This window comes from Otolemur garnettii, unplaced genomic scaffold, assembly GCF_000181295.1.
Source record: "Otolemur garnettii isolate 467f Iridium unplaced genomic scaffold, OtoGar3 scaffold00295, whole genome shotgun sequence".
Taxonomy (NCBI): Eukaryota; Metazoa; Chordata; class Mammalia; order Primates; family Galagidae; genus Otolemur; species Otolemur garnettii.
In genome coordinates, this window is record NW_003852690.1 from 660,802 (window position 1) to 682,636 (window position 21,835).

General features: G+C 37.5%; 1 protein-coding gene and 1 pseudogene across 3 annotated transcripts in view; both read right to left on the reverse strand.

Moving 5' to 3' along the window:
- PHKA1 (phosphorylase kinase regulatory subunit alpha 1) overlaps positions 1–21,835 on the reverse strand; it is a 404,208-nt gene that overhangs the window by 248,373 nt on the left and 134,000 nt on the right. For all 3 annotated transcript variants that reach the window (XM_003803354.3, XM_003803353.3, XM_012813746.2), the window contains exons 15-16: positions 12,228–12,337; positions 9,488–9,632 (exon numbers count right to left, since the gene is read on the reverse strand). In XM_003803354.3, coding sequence (XP_003803402.1) covers positions 9,488–9,632; positions 12,228–12,337 — 255 coding nt within the window. The remainder of the gene's footprint in view (positions 1–9,487; positions 9,633–12,227; positions 12,338–21,835) is intronic.
- LOC100952488 lies at positions 5,633–5,949 on the reverse strand (annotated as a pseudogene).

Here is a 21,835-nt window from a genome sequence, read left to right on the forward strand (position 1 = left end):
AGTGTTATGGCCTCAGACACTGGGGACCTGCTTGGTGTGGTGGGGCTAAGTGACTCTGTCTTGTTTTCAGCTGATCTCTGTCCTACCATAGTGAATCAGTTACTCTGAGTTGAAGTCTCAGCTGTGGAGAAATACCAGCAATTAAGTCACTCCACCCACCATGGGCAACAATTGGAAAAGGAAAATCAAACCTTCCCACAACTACATACCCAGGTACTGCTTTGGATAGTCCTCAGATGACTGGCCCAGCTCAACAGGTCCAAATCAATTGTCCCAGTTAGCTCCGGTTTCAGGTGGGAGAGTTCAAAATGTGTCTGGCAACTAGATAGCAGAGGTCTGCTGGCAGCTTAAGTATGACTCAATCTAGTGCTCTGTGAGGTCAGAACGACCCACCCAGCAAATGAATTAGTCTGGGAAGGTTGATACCTCCTTCCCTACCTTGTACCTCTGTCACACCCAGTCATTGGTAACCCTGCAGGGCTGTGACCCAGTTCCCTCCAATGAGCAGATGCTCCAGGGGTTTGTGCCTGCCTGAATCACATGAAAATCTAAGGCCTGACAACCGTGGGTGCTTAATGAAAGCTGGGGTGGTTCACTCAGTTCTAGGCCCTCCTCTGAGTGATGTTGATACTTATATTTTCACAGAATTGGTTTCTGTCCTGGCTATACTCCCCTGTGGACCAGTTGCTGTTTGTGTTCACAGAAACTGTGACTCAGGCCCGGTCTATTCTGCTGCCCAGAGCTGATGTGTCTGTCTCCATTGCTCTCTGTGTTGGGGCAGGTGCATTTAGAGGTCACACTCAGGTCTCAGTTTCTGCCTCCCCCTCTCCACTTTTGTCTCAGCTATGATCCTCTAAGGGCTGGGTGCTGCTCAGGCTCACTAAAGCAGTCCTAGCTCAGCCCCACCCTGGCAGTATGTCATCTCTGCACACTCATATTCTAGTCTCTGTCCTTGTTGTGCTCCGCCAAGGCTGGTACTGCCTCAGACATACCATTTACTCATGGGGCCTGTGTTTCCATCCCAGATCTATTCCACAAGTGGTTGCCACTGGAGAAGCTGTCTGGCTTCCTCTGGTTGCACAGAGGCAGGAAGTGTCTCTCCAAAATATCCCCAGGAGTGTGAGCCTTATTGTTCCTGCTATTGCTCTGTGCCGTGGGGCACTGCCTCTTCCTCTCCTGTATGGTTCCCTCAGTTCAATGTCTTTTCCTTACTACCATGCCACGGAATCAGTACAGACTAGCAATAGCACATGCCTTGTCCACACCTCTTGAGAAAATGCCAAATAATCTGAAGTCCATGGGGGACAGGCTTCCAGACCTCGCAGCGAGTGTGAAGGGGAGTACTGGGAGTTCAAAATTGCAGGTAGAGAATATATACAGTTTTATGCCTGGCAGGAAACTGCCATGGCTCACTAGTAAGTCCTCTTTAGAGAAGGAGTTCCATTTTTAAAGAGTCTCTCCCTTGGGACAAAATAGGAGGGGATCTGAACTCTGCTCACTTGTTTGTGTAAAGTATACTGTGAGCGGTTCTCATGGGGTAGGGAACTCCTGGCCACTTGGCGATGGATTTTTTATGTATTGTTTGTTCCCTTGGAGTCGCAGCTCACATCAGCAGGGTTGATGTGGGTTCTTCAATCTCTCTTGGCTCAGCTTCAAACCATCAGCTTACTTGCTAAACATCTGTCTTTTAACTCTCCTTCTGGATGGGGGCCTCTGTGGAAAGCTGGTTCCAGTCAGCCATTGTGCCGCGACCCTGCCACTCTGATTTTTAAAAATTATATCTATATATTTTTCCCTTCTTTTCCCTTCAGTCTACCTATATTGTTCTATATGAAGTAAATTTCTTAAAGACAGTATATAGGTGGGTCACGTTTTTATTCACTTTGCTAATCTCTTTTAATTGGTATACTATTTACATCTAATGTAGTTATTTATATGTTAAAGTTAAGTCTGCCATGTATTGCTTTCTGTTTATTACCTGTTCTTTATTTCTATATTTTCTTCTTCCTACCTTCTTGTGAGTTGCTTTTATATATATTTTTAGAGTTCTGTTTATTTCTAGTAGTTTTGACTATCTCCTTTCTTATATATACTATATATATATAGTATATATAGTGTATATATATGTCAATATTATTAAGTCTGAGAATTTAGGTTGCAAATTCGCCCTAGAAAAGGTGCTACATACCTCATTGCTGAATTATCACTATGGTCACTTTCAAAGTATTCCCCTTGGGAAGCTATGCATTGCTACCAGTATCTAGTCCACCATTCAAAGCAATTTTGGAACTCTTTTTCTGGAATGACCATTAGAGCTGTCACAATAGTACCTCTAATGTCCAGAATGTCATCAAAATGTTTTCCTTTCTATATTTTCTTTATCTTTGGGTAAAGGGAAAAGTCACTGGGGTCCATATCAGGTGAGTAGTTGGGATGTTCTAATACAGTTGTTTGTTTACTTACTAAAAACTTCTTCATAGTGCCTTGTAAGCTGGTGCATTGTCATGATGCAAGCAAGGGCCATGAGTTGTTGGCCAATATTTTCAGCTGAGATTCTCCTAACTATTTATCTATTTATGTTTACTTGGTCTACCATGCTTCTCACAGTCAGCTGATGATTTTGATACACAATTAGGAGAATTTTACCAATGCTTTCAACAGTTCTGCTCATTACTGGCCACCCTGACCTCTCATCATCAGTGATACTTTTCTTACCCTCACAAAAATGTTTAATCTTTTTGTACACTGCTTTATCTTAATGGCATTATCTCTATAAACTTGGACTAACAGGTCGCTGATTTTGTATTCTTGACAGTTTTAACAAGAAATTTATGAATGTTTGTTCATTGTTCTATCTTAAGCTAAGCCATTCTTACAACAGCACACAAAAACATGCAACAATAATGAATGCCACTCAGACACTGTCATGTGCTGTGTGGGAAGAATATACCAAGGTTATGAAACCCTATGGAGCTGTGTGTACAGTGCTGCTAATACAAGTGCACAGAGGTAAGTTCACAAACTTAATTGTCAGACCTCATATACCAGTTAAAGAGATGGGCAGAACCTTATCTCCCTTTAAGTCTCTTACTTTCCTTTATTTATTTATTTATTTATTTTATTGAGACAGAGCCTCAAGCTATACCCCTAGGTAGAGTGCCATGGCATCACAGCTCACAGCAACCTCCAGCTCCTGGGCTAAAGCGAGTCTCCTGCCTCAGCCTCCCAAGTAGCTGGAACCACAGGCACTTGCCACAACGCCCAGCTATTTTTTGGTTGCAGCCAACATTGTTGTTTGGCAGGCCCGGGATGGATTCGAACCCGCCACCTTAGATGTATGTGGCTGACGCCTTAGCCACTTGAGCCACAGGCACCGAGCCACTTTCCCCCATTTATAAAATAATTGCCTTAAATATTTTCTCTACATACTTTGAGAACTATGTCAACCAATGTTATTAATTTTACTTCAATTATAAAACATAATTTAGAAAACTGGAGTGAAGAAGGTCTACTGTATTTGCCCATACTTTTATACTCATTCTATTGTTTTCTTTCTTGGTGTTTTAAGATTCCATCTAGATGTATTATTATTTCCTTTCTGTTTCAAGAACGTCTTTTAAGATATTCTTTTTGGAGAGATCTCCTAAAATTCAGTTAGTTTTCCTTTCTCTAAGAATGTCTTTTTTCCTTTTTTTCTTCAAGTACATTCTTACTGCACAAAGAAAAAATTTTGGTTTATAATTCTTTTCTTTCAGTACTTGAAAAATATTGTGCTACTTCCCACCGGTCTTCATGGTTTCTGATGAGAAGTTTTTGTTCCTAATTGTTTATTTTTTATATGAGAGTTACTGTTTTTCACTTACAGCTTTCAAGATTTTTCTTCTTTAATTTTCAGGAGCTTGGTTATTATGTGCTTTGGAATGCATTTATTTTTCAGGGTTTCCCCACTGTTTAAATCTGTAGGTCTATGTCTTTTGCCAATATTTTAGACATTTTAAGCTAATTTTTTTTCCCATACTCTTTCTCCTCTCCTGAAATACTTAAAACATGAATGTCAGATTTTTGTTAGTCCCACAGGTCCCTGGGGCTTTGTTCACATTTTTTTCAGTTACTTTTCACTGTGTTGTTCAGAATGAGTCATTTCTACAATTCTATCTTTATGTTATTCTATTGTCTCCATTCTGCCATTGATCCTGACTAGAGAGTATTTCATTTCACTTTCAGGTTTAAGTCCTATAACTTCCATTTTTCTACTTGTATATATTTTTTTTTCTTTGCTGAGGTGACCTACTTTGTCATTTATTTCAACTGTAACTGTAGCTGTGTGTTAAAGTATTTTTATAGCTGTCTTAAAATCTTTGTCAGATACCTCCAACATCTATTTCACCTTGGTGTTAGTGTCTGTTGATCAACATTTCTTATTGATGTTGAGATTGTCCTGAACCTTCCTATGAGTGATTTTTCTACTGAAGTCTTGATATTGTGAGTATCATGTTATGAGGTTCTGAATCTTATTATTATTATTTTTTTATTTAGCAGGTTTCCTATGATATTTTGCTGTGAGAGAAGGAGGCATTGTCTTGTTACTGCCAGGCAGGTGTAGAAGTTCTGGGCTCTCCAGTGGGCCTCCACTGATACCAGTGAAGGGGGAGAGTTTCCAGTACTGTTGTGCAAGGAAAAAAGTCTAAGCTACCCACTGGAATTTCTCTGACACTACCCCTAAGAGGGAAAGGGGTGCCAAGGGGTGCCTATTCACAGCTGTGTGAGAGTGGAAGTCTAGGCTCCCCACTCAGCCTCTGCTGACAGAATTGAAGGTGGAGCCATGGTTCTTTGGTGTGGCATTTTTCTGGAGTAAATAAGTTACTATCTAAAAGTTTTCTCTCTGGCTAGATTGCTCCTTTCTTGTTTCTTTGGATAGAGAAAGTGGATTTGGGGGGGTCTTTTTATGTCTATTAATTAATTAATTATTGTTCTATTTAGTTTCTAGGATGCCAGCTTGTCTGAAATTTAGTCTAGGATACATAAAAGAGAAGGAATATCCAGGAAATTCAATGCTGTGTTATTTTTCAGGTCCCAAAGTCCCAACCCTATCTGCCTTCTTCTTTCTGTCAGTGTTCTTATGTTTATTTTATATGTAATGTCCAGGATTTTTAGCTGTACTTAGCAAGAGAAATAGAGAAAAAGTGAGTCTACTCTATGTGTTTCAAAAATATAAGAATTATTTTTTTTAAAGATTTGTTTTATTTCTACTGGTGAAGGAAGAAGGATAAATAGAACTGTTTTCCAATTTGCTCTCCACTGTATACATACATACTGACACCAAAAGTACTCCAACAATAAATAAAACAACCCCAAACACCTTCAAACTCCACCAGTTCTTCATATTTTGACCAAAAGAACAGATCCTGGGAGGAAGTGCAAAATGCAAAATCAAATGACTGAAAAATGCTGAACAAACATTATTATTAATATACAAAGTATTTATATTACTGAACTAGTAACAGATGATGTTCTCCATATCTATAAAACTTTGGAACCAAATAGCTGATTTGTTAAACCTAGTCGATGCCAGATTCCAAAAATCAGAAAAAATTTTACTTAGCTTCATTCTTTGATGCCTCATCAAAGTTTTCTACAAGATCTGGAATGTCATCATCTACCTCATCAGTGTCTTCTGGTTTTGGTGCTTTGTTATCCGAGACTCTTCTATATCAGCTATATTGTTCATGTCCAGTTTTTTAAGAGAACTCTGAAGCTTTTGTCATCAGCTGTAGGTGTTCTATGTACCACCTTCTTCTGCAAGGTGTACCCTTGCCCCCTATCTGGACCTGAGCCTGAAGTTTGGCTAACTTTTCTTGATACATGCTGTTGGTAAATATGAAGGGGGAAGGTCCTCCAACACCAGCACATGGCAAGAGCAAGATGGCTGCCTCAGAAAAGACAGAGAAAGATAGCTGTAGCAGTGGGAGCCAGACCCCAATATAATTATTTTTATTGAAAGTAACATATTTTAGGATATGGAATTTTCTTAATATGTCCTTGTCCAAATCTCGTAAGTCCTGATAAACAGTGGTACCATTTTTCCTTTCTAAAAGATATGTCAATTTAAAATTTTTCTTTCTCTCTAAGATCTACCTAGAAAAAAATTTAATTCCTTCAAGGTCAGATTTTTATTTTTACCATTCTCATGTTAATTAGTTTTATGTCATATATCTGGTAATGTTATCTATATAAATACTACATTTTAAAAATAAATGTTATTTGTGTATTCTTTTTGGGTACAGAGTTATATACATACTCATAAATACCTGGTTTGGTACTCTTTACTTTGGTATGACATACTTTGGTATGTCTTTACTTAATTTATATAATTCATCTGTGATATTCTGATAAAAGTTATGTTATAGTTTCCCACCACGAATGTATGGCAGTGTCATGTTGTTACTAAGTTTTCCTAAATATGTCTTTTACCCACATTGATATTATTTAGTAGATAAAAATTTATAAATGTTACATCATGTTGGTGTACTATAATTTTTTTCAATATAAAATCTTGTTCTTATCTCATTTATTGATTTTTGCCTTGAATTTTACTCACTAATTTTGATATTAATTTTTTCACCACTGTTTTCAATTGTTAGCATTTCTACAGGCTGTAAAATTCATGTGCAACTTAAAATTGTACACTATTTTAAGTTGCACATGAACTTTATGGCCAACCTATGTATCTTTCCACATTTCTTTATTATCCATATTTCCATATAATTTAACATTAGGGATATCTTTTGTGACTAGTATCTAGCTAGATTTTGTTCTTTTACACATTCTGAAAATCTTGTCATTGAAATGAAACCTTAACTAAGCCATATTTTAATGTGATCACTAATATATTTGTTCTCATTTCACGAGTACAAAATTTTCACTGGCAAAAGCATCCTGCTTTTGGTAATGTGGGTTTGAGAGACTGAGAGACCTGGTTTGAGACCAGGCTTTGTCACTTACTGCTTTTATGACTTTGGCCAATGAGTCACCTTCCTCATCTATAAAATGCCACTATTATGAGTACCTACCTGAATAAGATTGTTGTATAGATTCTAAAATAATTTACTGAAAGCACTTAGTTTAGAGCCTGGCATAGAGAAAGTGTTAAATAATTACTATAGTTACTATTGATATTGTTACTGATGTTTTGCTGTGTGACCACATATCAGTTATCAAAATAGTTTGATTTAAATCTAGATCTTTGTTTAGCAAGTTCCCTCTCAGTGGAAACAATGCATGGGTACAAGGCACACTTTCTGGGTAAAGGGTACAACTACAACTCAGACTTAATCTTACAAATGCAAACAATGTAACCTAATTGTATGTACCCTTCTATATTAATCTGAAATAAATAAAAAATATAGATCTTTAGTTTTATTCTACTTTTCAAGCTGTGACTATGTACCTCATCTCAACTATTAGGTATTTCAACTTTGAAATCTCTTTCTGTCACTAGAAACTAAACATATCCCTTTACAGCTGGCATCTTCCTATAGAATGTCTTTGATTCTATTGATGACAGTATCATTAACTTAATGGTCTGAATGTCACTCAAAATCCATAGTTGAAACTTAATCACCAATGTGATAGCATTAAGTGGGCTTGTAGGAGGGGGCCCTTTAGGGCCTTTACGAAAGAGCTTAAGGGACTGAATCTGCCTCTTTTTTGTTCCATCCACCATGTGAGAGCATACAATTGTCCCCTCCAGAGGATGCAATAACAAGGTGCCATCTTAGAAGTTGAGATACCAGGCTCTTCCCAGACAGTGAGCCTACTAGCACCTTGGTCTTAGACTTTTCAGCCTTTAGAACTGTGGGAAATAAATTTCTATCATCTATAATTTACCCAGTTTGTGGTATTTTGTTATAGCCACACAAATGGACTAAGATACCTAGTCTATAAACCTTGTTAGAGTGTCTTGATTTGTCTCTCATATCTAACTAGCTAATAGCTGGCTTATAGGTGTTACTTTAAATAACTCTGATATCCTTCGTTCCCACTCTACTTTCACTACCACCAATCCATTGTATTTTCTCTACATCTTATATGTGGGTTAGTTTCTTTGAGGTTGGTGTCTGCTTACTATATTGTGTACTGTCATCAGCTAATATTCCCTATATATCCTTTTCATCATCTCACTCCTTGCTCAAAACCTTTTGATAATTCAGACTTCTGAGAAAATCTTTTTAAAACATCTTTGTTTATTTTCAAGGTTTTTAAAATCTGACCGTACTTACCAATATAATTCTGTTTATAATTATACTCCAACATGCAAAACCCACTCTGTTCAGGTTGGTTTTCATTGTCCTCTCACAAGTCAAGCTGATTCCTTCCTCCAGGCCTCCCTCATGGTATTCTCCTGCTAACTTAAAGTAACTTGCCTAATTCTCTCTTCTCGTCTGAATAGAACCCTTTCCAAAACACCTGGATAGGTCTTAGTTGAGAAATTTTCTCTGACAACTTAATCTCCTTCACTGTGAAATACTAATCTAAGGTTTAGTACTTTCTTACATACTGTCTTGAGTTGTATCCTATCATTCTTATGTGTTAGCTTTGCCTTTCCAATTAGACTTTATACTTTCTGAAGACAATTCTGGGAACACAGTAGCTATTAAATGGATACTTAATTGTCTTAAGTAAAGAAGAAAGACTACTCCATTTTCTCAATGCCTGTGCTTTTGAAGTACTTTGAGATGTGTCCAAAAGCCTTAATAGTTTGTCTGAATTTTGAATTATTGATAAGGGATTCTTCTTTAATGAAAGGAATTCTATGGACTTTGACAATAGAAACAGGCCTTTGGAAGCAACAAAAGAGACACAGAAAAAAGCAGTCACTTCAATATTGGCTCTAGTTCTCCAGGATCTAAGAGAACAAGAAAGCCTTTCATCCGGTTTCAAGTAAGCAATGTCAGAAAGCCCAGCCAGGAAAAAAAAAAAAAAAAAAGCCCTGAAAGATAAACCAAAAGCCTTTTCACTTTTTCCTTGCTTGATTTTACCATTTCAGTTAGTCTTTAGAAGGAGATGCCTGGGAACTTATCTATAATCTCTTAATGCCCATTAGAGTCCAATAGCTATAGAATGTAGTATTACTGTCTTTAAAAAGTATTATGTGAATAAAGTTTCTAAAAATTGACCTAGAAACCAATTATCTAAAGTAGCTCCCAATAAACTTATTCTCTGCTACATTGTTTGAAATATAGTTCTCTAACCTGAAATATTCTTGTGCATTGATTTATTTGTTACATATTTATAGTCTCTCTCTATGGAAGCAGAAACCTCAGATGCCTTAGTCACTCCGTGTACCTGGCACCAAATAGGAGCTAATAAATACTGCCGAAAGAATAAATCATAAGGTGTACCTATCCAGTATCACTAAGATGGTGATGGGCAAAAACTATTATTTATTTCAAACACATATTCATTCCTTGCTGCACACAGCCCTTACCAAGCATGGTATGTGAGATGGGAAAGGTGATGGTGGGCTGGCCTGTCATCCGCCAACGGCTACAGAGGTAGGAGAGGTCTGTTCTAAGCATTTCCACAATCATCTTGTTGTCCAGAGCCAGGTAGAACTGTTGCTGGTCTATAAACTGAGAAAAAGAAAAACAATAGCTTAGAATAATTTACTCTTGTATTAAATAATATTTTAAAATACTCATAATGGGTATTCTAGGTGTCCCAGAGGCAACATCCCCAAATTTAATGCCTAATATTTACCAAAGTATCTAGTGGCCCATTGATACATATAAATTCTGACATTTTTACACTGTGCTACAGTTTACAAAGTATTTTCAAATACACAATTTTATTTAATTCTTTACCCAGTGACTGCTTTTCTTCTTAGATGAAAAATAAGCCTAAAAGATGATATGTAGATTGGCACAGTCATATGGCTAGAAAATGGCAAAGTTAGAAATAGAATCTACAGTCCATTACTTTTGTGTATACCTATCTTAGCTATGCTATTTCAGATGCAAGGTGACAAATGGGGAGTTTATTCTTTCTTTCCAGAAAATAATTTCTTCTACCCATACACATATATAATCAAGCTTGACATTATAATGTAGGCTAATAAACATTAGGCTAACATTGTTTATAATCACAGCTAAACACAGTACTGGCATTTTTGTTTATAAGTGGATATTGAAGATTTCCATGCATGTACAAAGGGCCCCTCCTCCAAACAATGAAAATGTTTAATTCAGGAACTGAATAAAAAAGATTGTATTTGTTTTATAAAAGACAAATAACAGTTTTAACTTTAAAAAGTAAAGGGTATTTTTTTTTTTTTAATTTGCTGAGGTTAGTTAGCTTTGTGACCTAAGATGTGATCAATTTTGGAAGATGTTCCATGTGCTGATGAGAAAAATGTGTATTCATTTTTGTTAGGATGAAATATTCTGTATATGTCTGTTAAATCCAATTGTTGGATGGTTAATTTTAAGTCTAAAATTTCTTCGCTTAGTCTCTTGTTGGAGGATCTATCCAACACAGACAAAGGAGTGCTGAAGTCTCTGGCTATTATTGTGCTGGAGGTAATCAAATTGCTCATTTCAGTGAGATTCTCTCTTATAAATTGAGGAGCATTCAGGTTGGGTGCATAAATATTAATAATTGAGATCTCATCATGTTGAGTGTTTCCCTTAACAAATATGTAGTGACCGTCTTTGTCTTTCCTTACTTTTGTTGGTTTAAAGCCTATTGTATCTGCAAATAAAATTGCCACTCCTGCTTTTTTTCTGTTTGCCATTTGCCTGAATTATATTGTGGCATATGTATACCATGGAATACTATGCAGCCTTAAAAAAGATGTTTACATGGAGGGATCTGGAACATATCCTCCTGAGTAAAGTGTCTCAAGAATGGAGGGAAAAGTATCCAACATACTCAGTACTCCTATGAAACCTACTTATATTTACTCACACATTCTTGTAAAAAATAGAACACAACCATAGCCCAAGATGATGGAGAGAAGGGGGGAGGGGGGAGGCTCGAAAGAGGGAGGGTAAAAGGAGGGATCACACCTATGGAACATATGACACGGGTACAAGACAAATCTGTGAAATGTGGAATATAGATGTTTTGGCACAATAATCAAGTAAATGAGGTAAAAGCTATGTTGACTGGTTTAATGTAACCACATTAGATTGTATAAAAAAATAAGCACATTGTACCCCACATATGCATGAATGTATTCATGATCTATGTGTTTTTGACATGATAAAAAAAATAAAAAAATAAAGAACAAAAAGGAAAGGGTACTTTGTAAGTACTCTAACTTTTTTCTTAATTTTATAATATTATTGGGGTATATACATTTTGGTTACATAGTTCACTTTTGTATGGTTAAAGTCAGAGTTAAAGTCATCTGGAAAGTGTGCTGTATACCCATGCAATGTATCCGTTGGGTGGGAATTTATCCATCCCCTTGTTCCTCTCCTCCCAACTTGAATTTCACTGAGTTTTGCTTCCTTATGAGCTTGTAGGTGTTGATTAATTAGTTCCAACTTAGTATTGAGTACATATAATGTTTGTTTTTCCATTCTTGCAATATTTCACTTAGGAGAATGGACTCCAATTCCATTCAGATGCTAGATACTAGATACTTCAATTCCAAAAGATACTAGATCTCCATCTTTTTATTACTGAATAATATTCTATGGTATACATTCACCACAATTTTTCATTCATGTATTGAAGGGCACTTAGAGTGTTTCTACATCTTTGTGATTGTGAATTGTGCTGCTATAAGCATTTAAATGCAAGTGTCTTTATGATAAAATGTCTTTTTTTCCTTTGGGTAAATACTTTAGACTGGTATTGCAGGATCAAATGGGAGGTCTACTTTTAGTTCTTTGAGGACTCTCCATACTACTTTTCATAGAGGTTGTACTAACTTGCAGTCTCACTAGCAGTATATGAGTAGTACTTCAACATTTGTATAATACCTAGCCATTATTTTTGCAACACTCAGGACAACTCTTGGTAGTCATAATCACTTAGCATAACTGTGCTGCAAGTTCAATTCAGTTCCACACAACAAATATTTACTGAGCAACTTAACATGTGCAAGGCCCCATGGTATTCTTGGACACTTATCCCAACTCTAGTAAATGACTTATTTCTACAGTGTTTCTCTTTTATTTCCATTCATCTCCATGTGTGTTCTAGTTTCCTCCACCTACCTGTGGAGTAAAAGTAAAAATAGTTTTCCGAATGTCATAGAGTTTTGAGGTTCCAAGCACTCCCATGTGTCTGTAGGGTCGTCCACTGAGTTTCATTTTATTGTTGCATCCTGACAAAGAATTGAGAAACGGTGCAGATATTTTTAATGTACCAATCAAATCACCAAATATATTTTTACATATAGGTAAACGTATAATATACGTACATACATATACACACACATACCCCTTATTTCCTTTCATTTAAGTTTTCTTTTGCGAAGTTACCATTCTGAAATTAGAATCTATCTTATAATGGATGCCTACATTAAATGTAGTTGAAAATCTTTTTGTCTTCTAAAAGGCAATTAATAGATATCTCAAAATATGGAATTAATTAATTTATTCACATGTACAGGTATTAATCCTATGTTATAACACCACATATATTATTCTAAAACATTTTCCCTGAAAATACATATTGAATATCCTTTCATGTTAGTACTGACAGAACTACTACTTTACTTATTTTTGGCTAAGATACATTTTTCCTGGGGATTTTATTTCTTGCCCCCTTGGTCACTTTTTTTTTTTTTTTTGAGATAGAGTCTCACTATGTTGTCAGTAGAGTTCTGTGACATCACAGCTCACAGCAACCTCGAACTCTTAGGCTTAAGCAATTCTCTTCCCTCAGTCTCCCAAGTAGCTGGGACTACAGGCATCTGTCATGATGCCTGGCTATTACTTTTATTGCAGGCCTGTGTTTAGCAGTTGTTTAGCAGGCTTGTGCTGGGTTTGAACCTGCAGCCTCAGTGTATGGGTGGGTGCCCTAATGACTTAGCTACAGGTGCTGAGCCCCTTGGTCATATTTCAAGGTCCATTTAGTAAAGCACACATTTTACCTGAGATAGATGCCACAACCAGGTTTATTCACTACTCCTTCCTTTTTGTCTCTATTTTTATTAGAGTAAAATACATAAAATTAAAAAAATACTTTTTAAGTGTACAGTTCAGTGGCACTAAATACATTCTCAACATTGGGCAAACATGACCACCATCTATATCCAGAACTTTTTCATCTTCCCCAACTGAAACTGTATTCATTTAAACAGTAACTTCTCACGTCCCCAACTTTCCAGCCTCTTTCTCCCAGCATTCAACTTTATTTCTCTATGAATTTGACTACTCTTGGTACCTCAGGTAAGTGGAATCATAATATTTGTCCTTTTGTATTGGCCTAATTCACTTAGCATAATGTCTTTAAGATTCATTTATGTTTAGCATATGGTAGAATTGCCTTTTGTTTTGTTTTGTTTTGTTTTGCAGTTTTTGGCCAGGGCTGGGTTTGAACCCACCACCTCTGGTATATGGGGCCAGCACCTTACTCCTTGAGCCACAGGCACTGCCCAGAATTGTCTTTTTTAAGATAGAATAATATTCCATTCTATGTTCATATACACAAGTTGTTCACCCATTCATCTATTGATGGATGTTTTGGTTGCTTCCATATTTTGGCTACTGAGAACAATGCCGAACACTGGTATACAAAGTATCTATTCGAGTTCTTGCTACTGAGAACAATGCTGAACACTGGTATACAAAGTATCCATTCGAGTTCTTGCTTTCACTTCTTTTGGATGTATACCCAGATATGCAACTGCTGGATCACATAGTAATACTAATTTTTATTTTTAGAAACCATCACACTGTTTCCCATAGTGGTTGTACCATTTTACATTCCCACAAACAGTGCACAAGGGTTTTCATTTCTCCACTTCCTCACCAACATGTATTACTTTTTTTTTTAAATAATAGTCCTTGCAATGACCTCAATGAGTGGTATCTCACTGAGGTTCTGATGTCCATTTCCCTAATTATTGGTGATATTGAACGTCCTTTCATCTCTTTAGTGTTCATTTGCCTATCTTTTTGAAAAAATATCTATTCAAGTCCTTTGCCCATTTCTGAATCTGGTTATTCATTTCTTGTTGAACCATAGTTCTTCTTTATATATTTTAATCCCCTTCAAGTTAATTTTTTTAACATGGCTTAAAGTAAGAGTCCAGTGCCATTCTTTTGCCTGTGGATATCCAGTTTTCCTGGCAACATGTGTTGAAAAGACTATTCTTTCCACAAATGAATCACCTTGGCAACCTTGCTGATATTAATCCCTTACACAAAGTATGATTTATAAATATTTTCTCCTACTCTGTGGGTTGCCTATTCACTTAGTTGATGGTATTATTCAATGCACAAAGTTTTATTTATTTATTTATACAGAGTCTTACTCTGTTGCCCTAGGTAGAGTGCTGTGGTGTCATAGCTCACAGCAACCTCAAACTCTCAAGCTCAAGTAATCTTCTTGCCTCAGCCTCCCGAGTAGTTGGGACTATAGGCATGTACCACACTGTGTGCAGTGAATTTTTCTATGTTTTAACAGAGACAGTGCCTTATTGTTGCTCAGGGTTGTCTGGAACTCTTGAACTTAAGCAATCCATCTGCCTTGGCCTCCTAGAGTGCTAAGATACAGGTGTGAACCACCAATAAAAGCCAAAAGTATTATTTTGATAAAGTTCAATTTCTCTATTTTTTCTTTCATTGGCTCTTTCTGCTGTTACAGTGAAGGAATCACTGCCAAATCCAATGTCAAAGAGCATTTCCCCTGTTTTCTTTTAAGAGTTTCATAGGTTTAGGTCTTCATTTTGATTTTTAATCCATTTCAAGTTAATTTTTTTTACATGGCTTAAAGAGTTCAATTTCATTCTATTGCCTGTAGATATCTAGTTTTCGTGGCACATTTATGAAAACACTGTCTTCCCCCCCCCCCATTGAATGGCTGTGGCAACCTTGTTGAAATCATTTGACCACATATGCAAAGGTTTATTTCTGAGAGCTGTATTCTACTCCATTGCTCTGTATGTCTGTCTTTATGCTAGTACCAAACTGTTTTGATTATTGCATCCTTGTAGTATGTTTTAAAATAAGGAAGTATGAGTTTGCCAACTTTGTTCTTCTTTTCAAAGATTGTTCTGGCTATTCAGGATCCCTTGAGATTCCACATGAATTTTAGAATGATTATTTCTATTTTGTATCAAATTGTTGGTCATTTTAGGTAGTATTGGCATCTTAACAACATTATGTCTTCTAATCAATAAACATGGAATGTTGTTCCATTTATTTTTTTCAGCAAAACATTTTTTCATGTTTTGTCATTTTTAATGCAGATGCCCTTCACCTCCTTGGTTTAGTTTGTTATCAATTAATATTTCAGTTTTTGATGCTATTATAAATGGAGCTATTTTCTTAATTTCCCTTTTAGATTGTTCATGTTCATTGTTGTTGTTTAAAAATGCAACTGACTTTGTGTTGATTTCGTATTCTGGAATAGTGCTCAACTGTTTATCAGTTCTAGTGAGATTCTTTTTTCTGTGTGACATTTTTAGGGTTTCTGCACATAAGATCACATCACCAGTGGATGGATATCATTTTAATTTTTCCATGACAATTTGGATGTCCTTTACTTTTTTTCATGACTAACTGTTCTCTCAGTACAGAACTTCCACTGCTACATTGGATGGAAAAGTGTGTGTTTTGACTATTTCTTTTTTCCTCTTGGTTATAATTAATTTGGTTTTCTAGCATGTCTTATTGTATTTTTTACACTTGATCTTAGCCAAAAGGCCAAGAAGCAATTTATTACCATCTTTTTAATGCTAAACACATTGTATAAAAATCGCAGAGGCTCTGGAGGCTCTTATTTTCATCTAGAGAGGATTTAGTTTATTTTGGCAGTTAGAAAGCTATTGCCATATCACCATAGGCCAATCAAGAATTTACAAGATTGTAGTTTAGGCTTTGTATTTGAGGTTTTCTAATTTGTGGCCTTTTCTTATTCCTAGCATACAATCCCACATTTCAAGGGTTTCAACTGAAATTCTGAGATATTTATCACACCTCCTTACAAATATGAAGGTAGTAAAATGCAATTTTTAACTTCTTTGCACCTCATCCCATGCAAGCAAAGCTTAAGAATCAGCAAATGCTTTTCTATTTATAGTGTCATTTATGCTTTCTTTTTGTCCATGTTTTGTAGTTATCCTTGTAGAGATTGTTTACCTCCTTGTTTAAGTATATTCCTAGGTATTTTATTTTCTTTGCAGATATTGTAAATGACATTGAGTTTTGGGTCTAACTCTCATCATCACTGTTATCAGTATATAGAAATGATACTAATTTGTGTACATTAATTTTATAGCCTGAGACATTACTGAATTTATTTGTCAATTCTAGGAGTCCTGTGGGTTTCCTAGATATAAGATAATATCATTGGAAAATAGGGATAGTTTAACCACCTCCTTTTCAACTGGAGTGCCCCTTATTTCTTTAACTTGCCTACATGGTCTGGCTAAGACTTCCAATACTATGTTGAATAGAAGTGGTGACAGTGAATATATTTGTTTTGTTCCAATTCTAAGGGGGAATGTTTTCAACTTTTTCCATTCAGTATAATATTGGCTGTGCATTTGTGAGCTATGTCTTTTATGTTTTGAAAAATGTTCCTTCTATGCCTAGTATATTGAGGGATTTTTGTCATAAAAGTGTGCTGGATTTTATTGAATGCTTTTCTGCAGCTATTGTTCTTAATGATGTTTAGTTGGTGAATCACATTGATTTGTTACATTGAACCATCCTTCCATCCCTGGTGAATTACCATGACTTATCTTTTTTATGTGCTATTGGATTCAGTAAAATAGCATTTTTTGAGGATGAAATGTTCTGTAGATGTCCATTAAATCCAAATGCTGAATGGTTAAGTTTAAATCCAAAATCTCTTTGCTAAGCTTCTTGTTGGAGGATCTATCCAACACTGCCAAAGGAGTATTAAAATCTCCGACTATGATGGAGCTGGGAGAAATCAAGTTGCTCGTGTCTATTAGAGTATCTCTTATAAATTAAGGTGCATTCTGGTTGGGTGCATAAATACTGGTGACTGAAATCTCATCGTATTGTGTATTACCCTTAACAAATATAAAGTGCCCATCTTTATCTTTTCTTACTTTTGTTGGTTGAAAGCCTATTGTATCTGTGAATAAAATTGCAATGCCTGCTTTTTTCTGCTTTCCATTTGCCTGGAATATAGACGACCTTCACCCCGAATCTATATATGTCTTTTAAAGTAAGATGCAACTCTTGAATGCAACAGATATCTGGCCTGAGTTTTTGTATCCAGTCATCCAGCCTGGGTCTCCTTATAGGGCAAGTTAAACCACTCACGTTGATTGAGAATAATGATGAACCTGGTATAATTTTGGGTATCAAGTTTTTCAAAAGTCCAGTGGACATCTTTAACCCTTTTGCCACTGCGGAAGTTGGAAGTTGGAAGTTGATCAAAATTTTCTGTGTGAGTTTACTTATGTGGTGGAGGATCGTGCTGGTCTTTATGGAGGATAGGTCTGAGCATATCCTGGAGGGCTAGTTTAGTTATAGCAAATTTCTTCAACATGTGAATGTCATTAAAGTATTTAATTTCTCCATCATAAATGAAACTCAGTTTAGCTGGATACAGGATCCTAGGTTCAAAGTTATTTCATTTTAGGAGGATAAAAGTTGATGACCACCCTCTTCTAGCCTGAAAGGTTTCAGCAGAGAGATCTGCAGTCATTCTAATATTCTTCCCATTGTAGGTTACGGTTTTCATACATCTAGCTGCTTTAAGAATTTTCCCTTTCATATTAACTTTAGTGAAGTTAATTATGATGTGCCTCGGGGATGTCTTCTTCAGGTTGAGTCATGCTGGGGTTCTAAAACTATCTGCTATCTGAATTTCAGAATCTCTTGGCATGTCTGGAAAGTTCTCTTTCATAATTTCATGAAGTAGAGCCTCTGTGCTTTTTGAAGCCACTTCGTTGCCTTCAGGAATTCCTATAAGGCGAATATTAGTTTTCTTCAAATTATACCAGAGCTCTCTGTGAGAGTCATCCGTTTTTGCTCTCCATTTCTCTTTATCCTTGCGCACTTGGGCACGTTCAGAAGCTTTGTCTTCAATTTCATAGATCCTTTCTTCTGCCTGCTCCATTCTGTTACTGAGGGATTCTACCGTGTTTTTCAGATCTTTGAGGGCTGCAACCTTTTGACTCAGTGTTTCAAAATCTTTGGTCATTTTATCTTTGAAATCATTGAATTCTTGAGACATTTTTTGAATAATTTCTTAAAATTCTAATTCCCTCCTTTCTTTGATTCTGTTAATCTTATTTGCTATCCAAATTCTGAACTTGATTTCTGACATCTCAGCCATCTGTTTATGGATGGGATCTTCAAATGCATCTGCCCCATCCTTCCTTGGGGGAGTTGATCTACTCTGGTTATTCAAATTACCAGAGTTTTTCCACTGATTCTGCCCCATACTGTATTTCCACTGTGTGGAGACTGTTCCAGAACCATTCAGTCAGTGGTCTCCACTGGAGAAGATGTTGGCTTCCTCTGGTTACCCACAGAGGCAGAGCGTGTCTGTCCAGAAGAGCCGTATGGGTGTGAGCCTTGTTGTTCCCACTACTGTGGCTGCTTTTCTTCACCTCGGGGTACCGCTATTCTACTATGGCTCCCTCTCAACTGACCGTCCTCTCGTAGTTCTCAAGTGGCTGGCCCAGGATGTTGGCAGCGTACAGCTCTGGCAGGTCTGGGCCAGCCCAGTGCGGGAGCCTGGAGCAGGGAACTCCTCTGCCTCTGCCCACAGGATGTGCGTGGCTCTAGCAAACAGTTCTGGGCCCACCCGAAGTGGGGGACTCTTTGGCCATGTGGCTCTAGCAAGCAGTTCTGAGCCTGCCCAGAGGTGGGGATTCCTCTGCTGCCACCTGCAGGGTGTGTGTGGCTCTAGGAAGCAGTTCTGGACCCACCCGGCATGGGTGCCTGGAGCGGGGAACAACTCTGCCACCGCCCACAAGGCGCGCATGGCTCTAGTAAGCAGTTCTGGGCCCGCCAGGAGCAGGGGACTCCTCTGCTGCCGCCTGCGGGGCATGCCTGGCTCTAGCAAGCAGTTCTGGGCCTTTCCTGGGTGGGGGAGTCCTCCAACATCTCCTGCAGGACACGCGTGGCTCTATGAAGTAGTTCTGGGTCCTCCCAGAGCAGTGGACTCCCGTGCCACTGCCCATGGGTTGCCTGCAGCTCTAGCAAGCAGTTTTGGGCTTGCCCAGAGTGGAGGACTCCTCCACCGCCACCCACTGCCCATGGGATATGCGCGGCTCTAAGCAAGCAGTTCTGGGGCCTCCTACACAGGTACCTGGAATGGGGGACTCCTCCATGGCTGCCCGCAGAATGCACACAGTTCTAGCAGGTCTCTGGCTTCAGTACCGGGACTGGGCACTTGGTCTCGCAGCAGTGGAGGACGCTGCTCTTGTGCCCCCCTCACTATCTCTGTAGGTACAGGGGAAGGGTGAACTGGAAATTCAAAATGGTGATGAAAACATTTGTTCGGGTTTTCTGCCATGCGAGATAGTGTTTAGAATATCAGCAGGGTCCCTCTAGGGGAGTAAACCCCAGTTCTCACACGTGAGGTGAGGTAATAGGTCCTCAGTTCACTGCTCGCCTGTAGAAAACATACAGGAGTAGATGAAGAGAAAATCACAACTTTCTTCGGGGAGAGGACGGACATTTTTCCTTTGGGACAGTATTTTCCTTTACCAGTATTATGTACTGGTAAATTTCTTTCTTGGCGTCTCAACTTGCCTCAGCAGAGGTGTCCTGCAGATATCACTCTTCTCTCTTAGCTGGGTTCCCAATCTTCAACTTTATTGGATATTTTCTGGACATTATCCTTCCCTCTGGACAGGAGCTTCTGTCAGAGGCTGGTGCCTCTCAGCCATCTTGCCCCTCCCCTGTACCAGAATGTTTATTGTAGCCCAATTCATAATTGCTAAGTCATGGAAGAAGCCCAAGTGCTTATCGACACATGAATGGATCAATAATTGTGGTATATGTACACCATGGAATATTATGCAGCCTTAAAGAAAGATGGAGACCTTACCTCCTTCATGTTTATGTAATGGATGTGGATGGAGCTGGAACATATTCTTCTTAGGAAAGTATCTCATGAATGGCAGAAAAATTATCAATGTACTCAGCCCTACTATGAAACTCATTTATAGCTTTCATATTAAAGCTATAACCCAATTATAGCCCAAGAATACGGGGAAAGGGAAAGGGAGGGGAGGGGAAGGGGGAGAAGGGGGAGGAAGGGTAATTGGTGGGATCACACCTATGGTGCATGTTACAAGAGTACATGTGAAACTTACTAAATGTAGAATATAAATGTCTTAACACAGTAACTAAGAAAATGCCATGAAGGGTATGTAAACCAGTTTGATGAAAATATTTCAAATTGTATATAAAACCAGCACGTTGTACCACATGTCTGCATTAATGTACAGAGATATGATTTAATAAAAAAAAAGGTTAAAAGTTATCTCAGGAAATCAGTGAATTTAAAGACAAAGTCACCAGGCAACTTAGGAAATCCTTGGAAATGAATGAGGAAAGACTTAGCAGATCTTAAGGAATTGAAAGAAGGAATTGAAAAAAGCATTTGAGGAGCTTCAAAACATAATAGAGAGCCTCAGTAATAGAGTAGAACATGGAGGAGAAAGAATTTCAGAAACTGAAGATTAGACTTTTGAAGTATCCCAATCATTCAAAGAAACATAAAAAAATAACAAAAACAGAATATTCCCTGAGAGAGTTATGAGATTACTTCAAAAGACTGAACACACGAATTATAGGGATTTCTGAAGAAGAAGACCGTTCTTAAAGTAGTAAAGTTCTTGAACACATCGTGATGGAGGATTTCCCAAGCACTACAAAAGACACAGAAGTTCACATAGATACTTTTAGAATACCAGCACAACTTGAGTCAAACAAATTATCTTTTGCACACAATGTAACTAATTTGCCAAAGTCAAAATTAAAGAGAAAATTCTGCAAGCAGTCAGATAAAAGAAAAGTCTTACGTGCAAAAGAAAAATATCAGGATGAGAGCAAAACATTGAGCTGAAACTTTTCAAGGCAGAAGAGTATGGTCATCAGCCTTTAAACATTTTTTGGGGGGGTGGGTGGGAGGTACTTATCATACATTTTACTTTATTTTTTAATGTTTTACCCAAAACTTTTATTTATTTATTAAATCATGACTGTGTACATTAATGCATTTATGGGGTATAAGGTGCTGAATTGATAAACAATGTGGAATGCTTACACTGAACTGATTAACAAAACCATCACTTCACTTGTTTGTTGTGGTAAGACATTTATATTCTATTCATAGTAGTTTTGAAATGTACCATTGTAGTATGCACCTTAGGGGAGGTCCAGAAAATACCCTCCCTCCTCCCGGCCTCCCCCATCTCCTTCCCTTTTCCTTCTTTTTCCTCTTTCTTTCTGGCCTATAGTTACGTTTTAACATTTGTATGAATTATGTGGGAGATTATATGTTGGGTTCATTGTAGTATTGAATACACTGGATACTTTTTCTTCCAATCTTGACATACTTTACTAAGAAGAATATGTTCTAGCTCCATCCAGGTAAAAATAAAAGATGTAAAGTATCCATCTTTTTAATGGCTGCATAGTATTCCATGGTG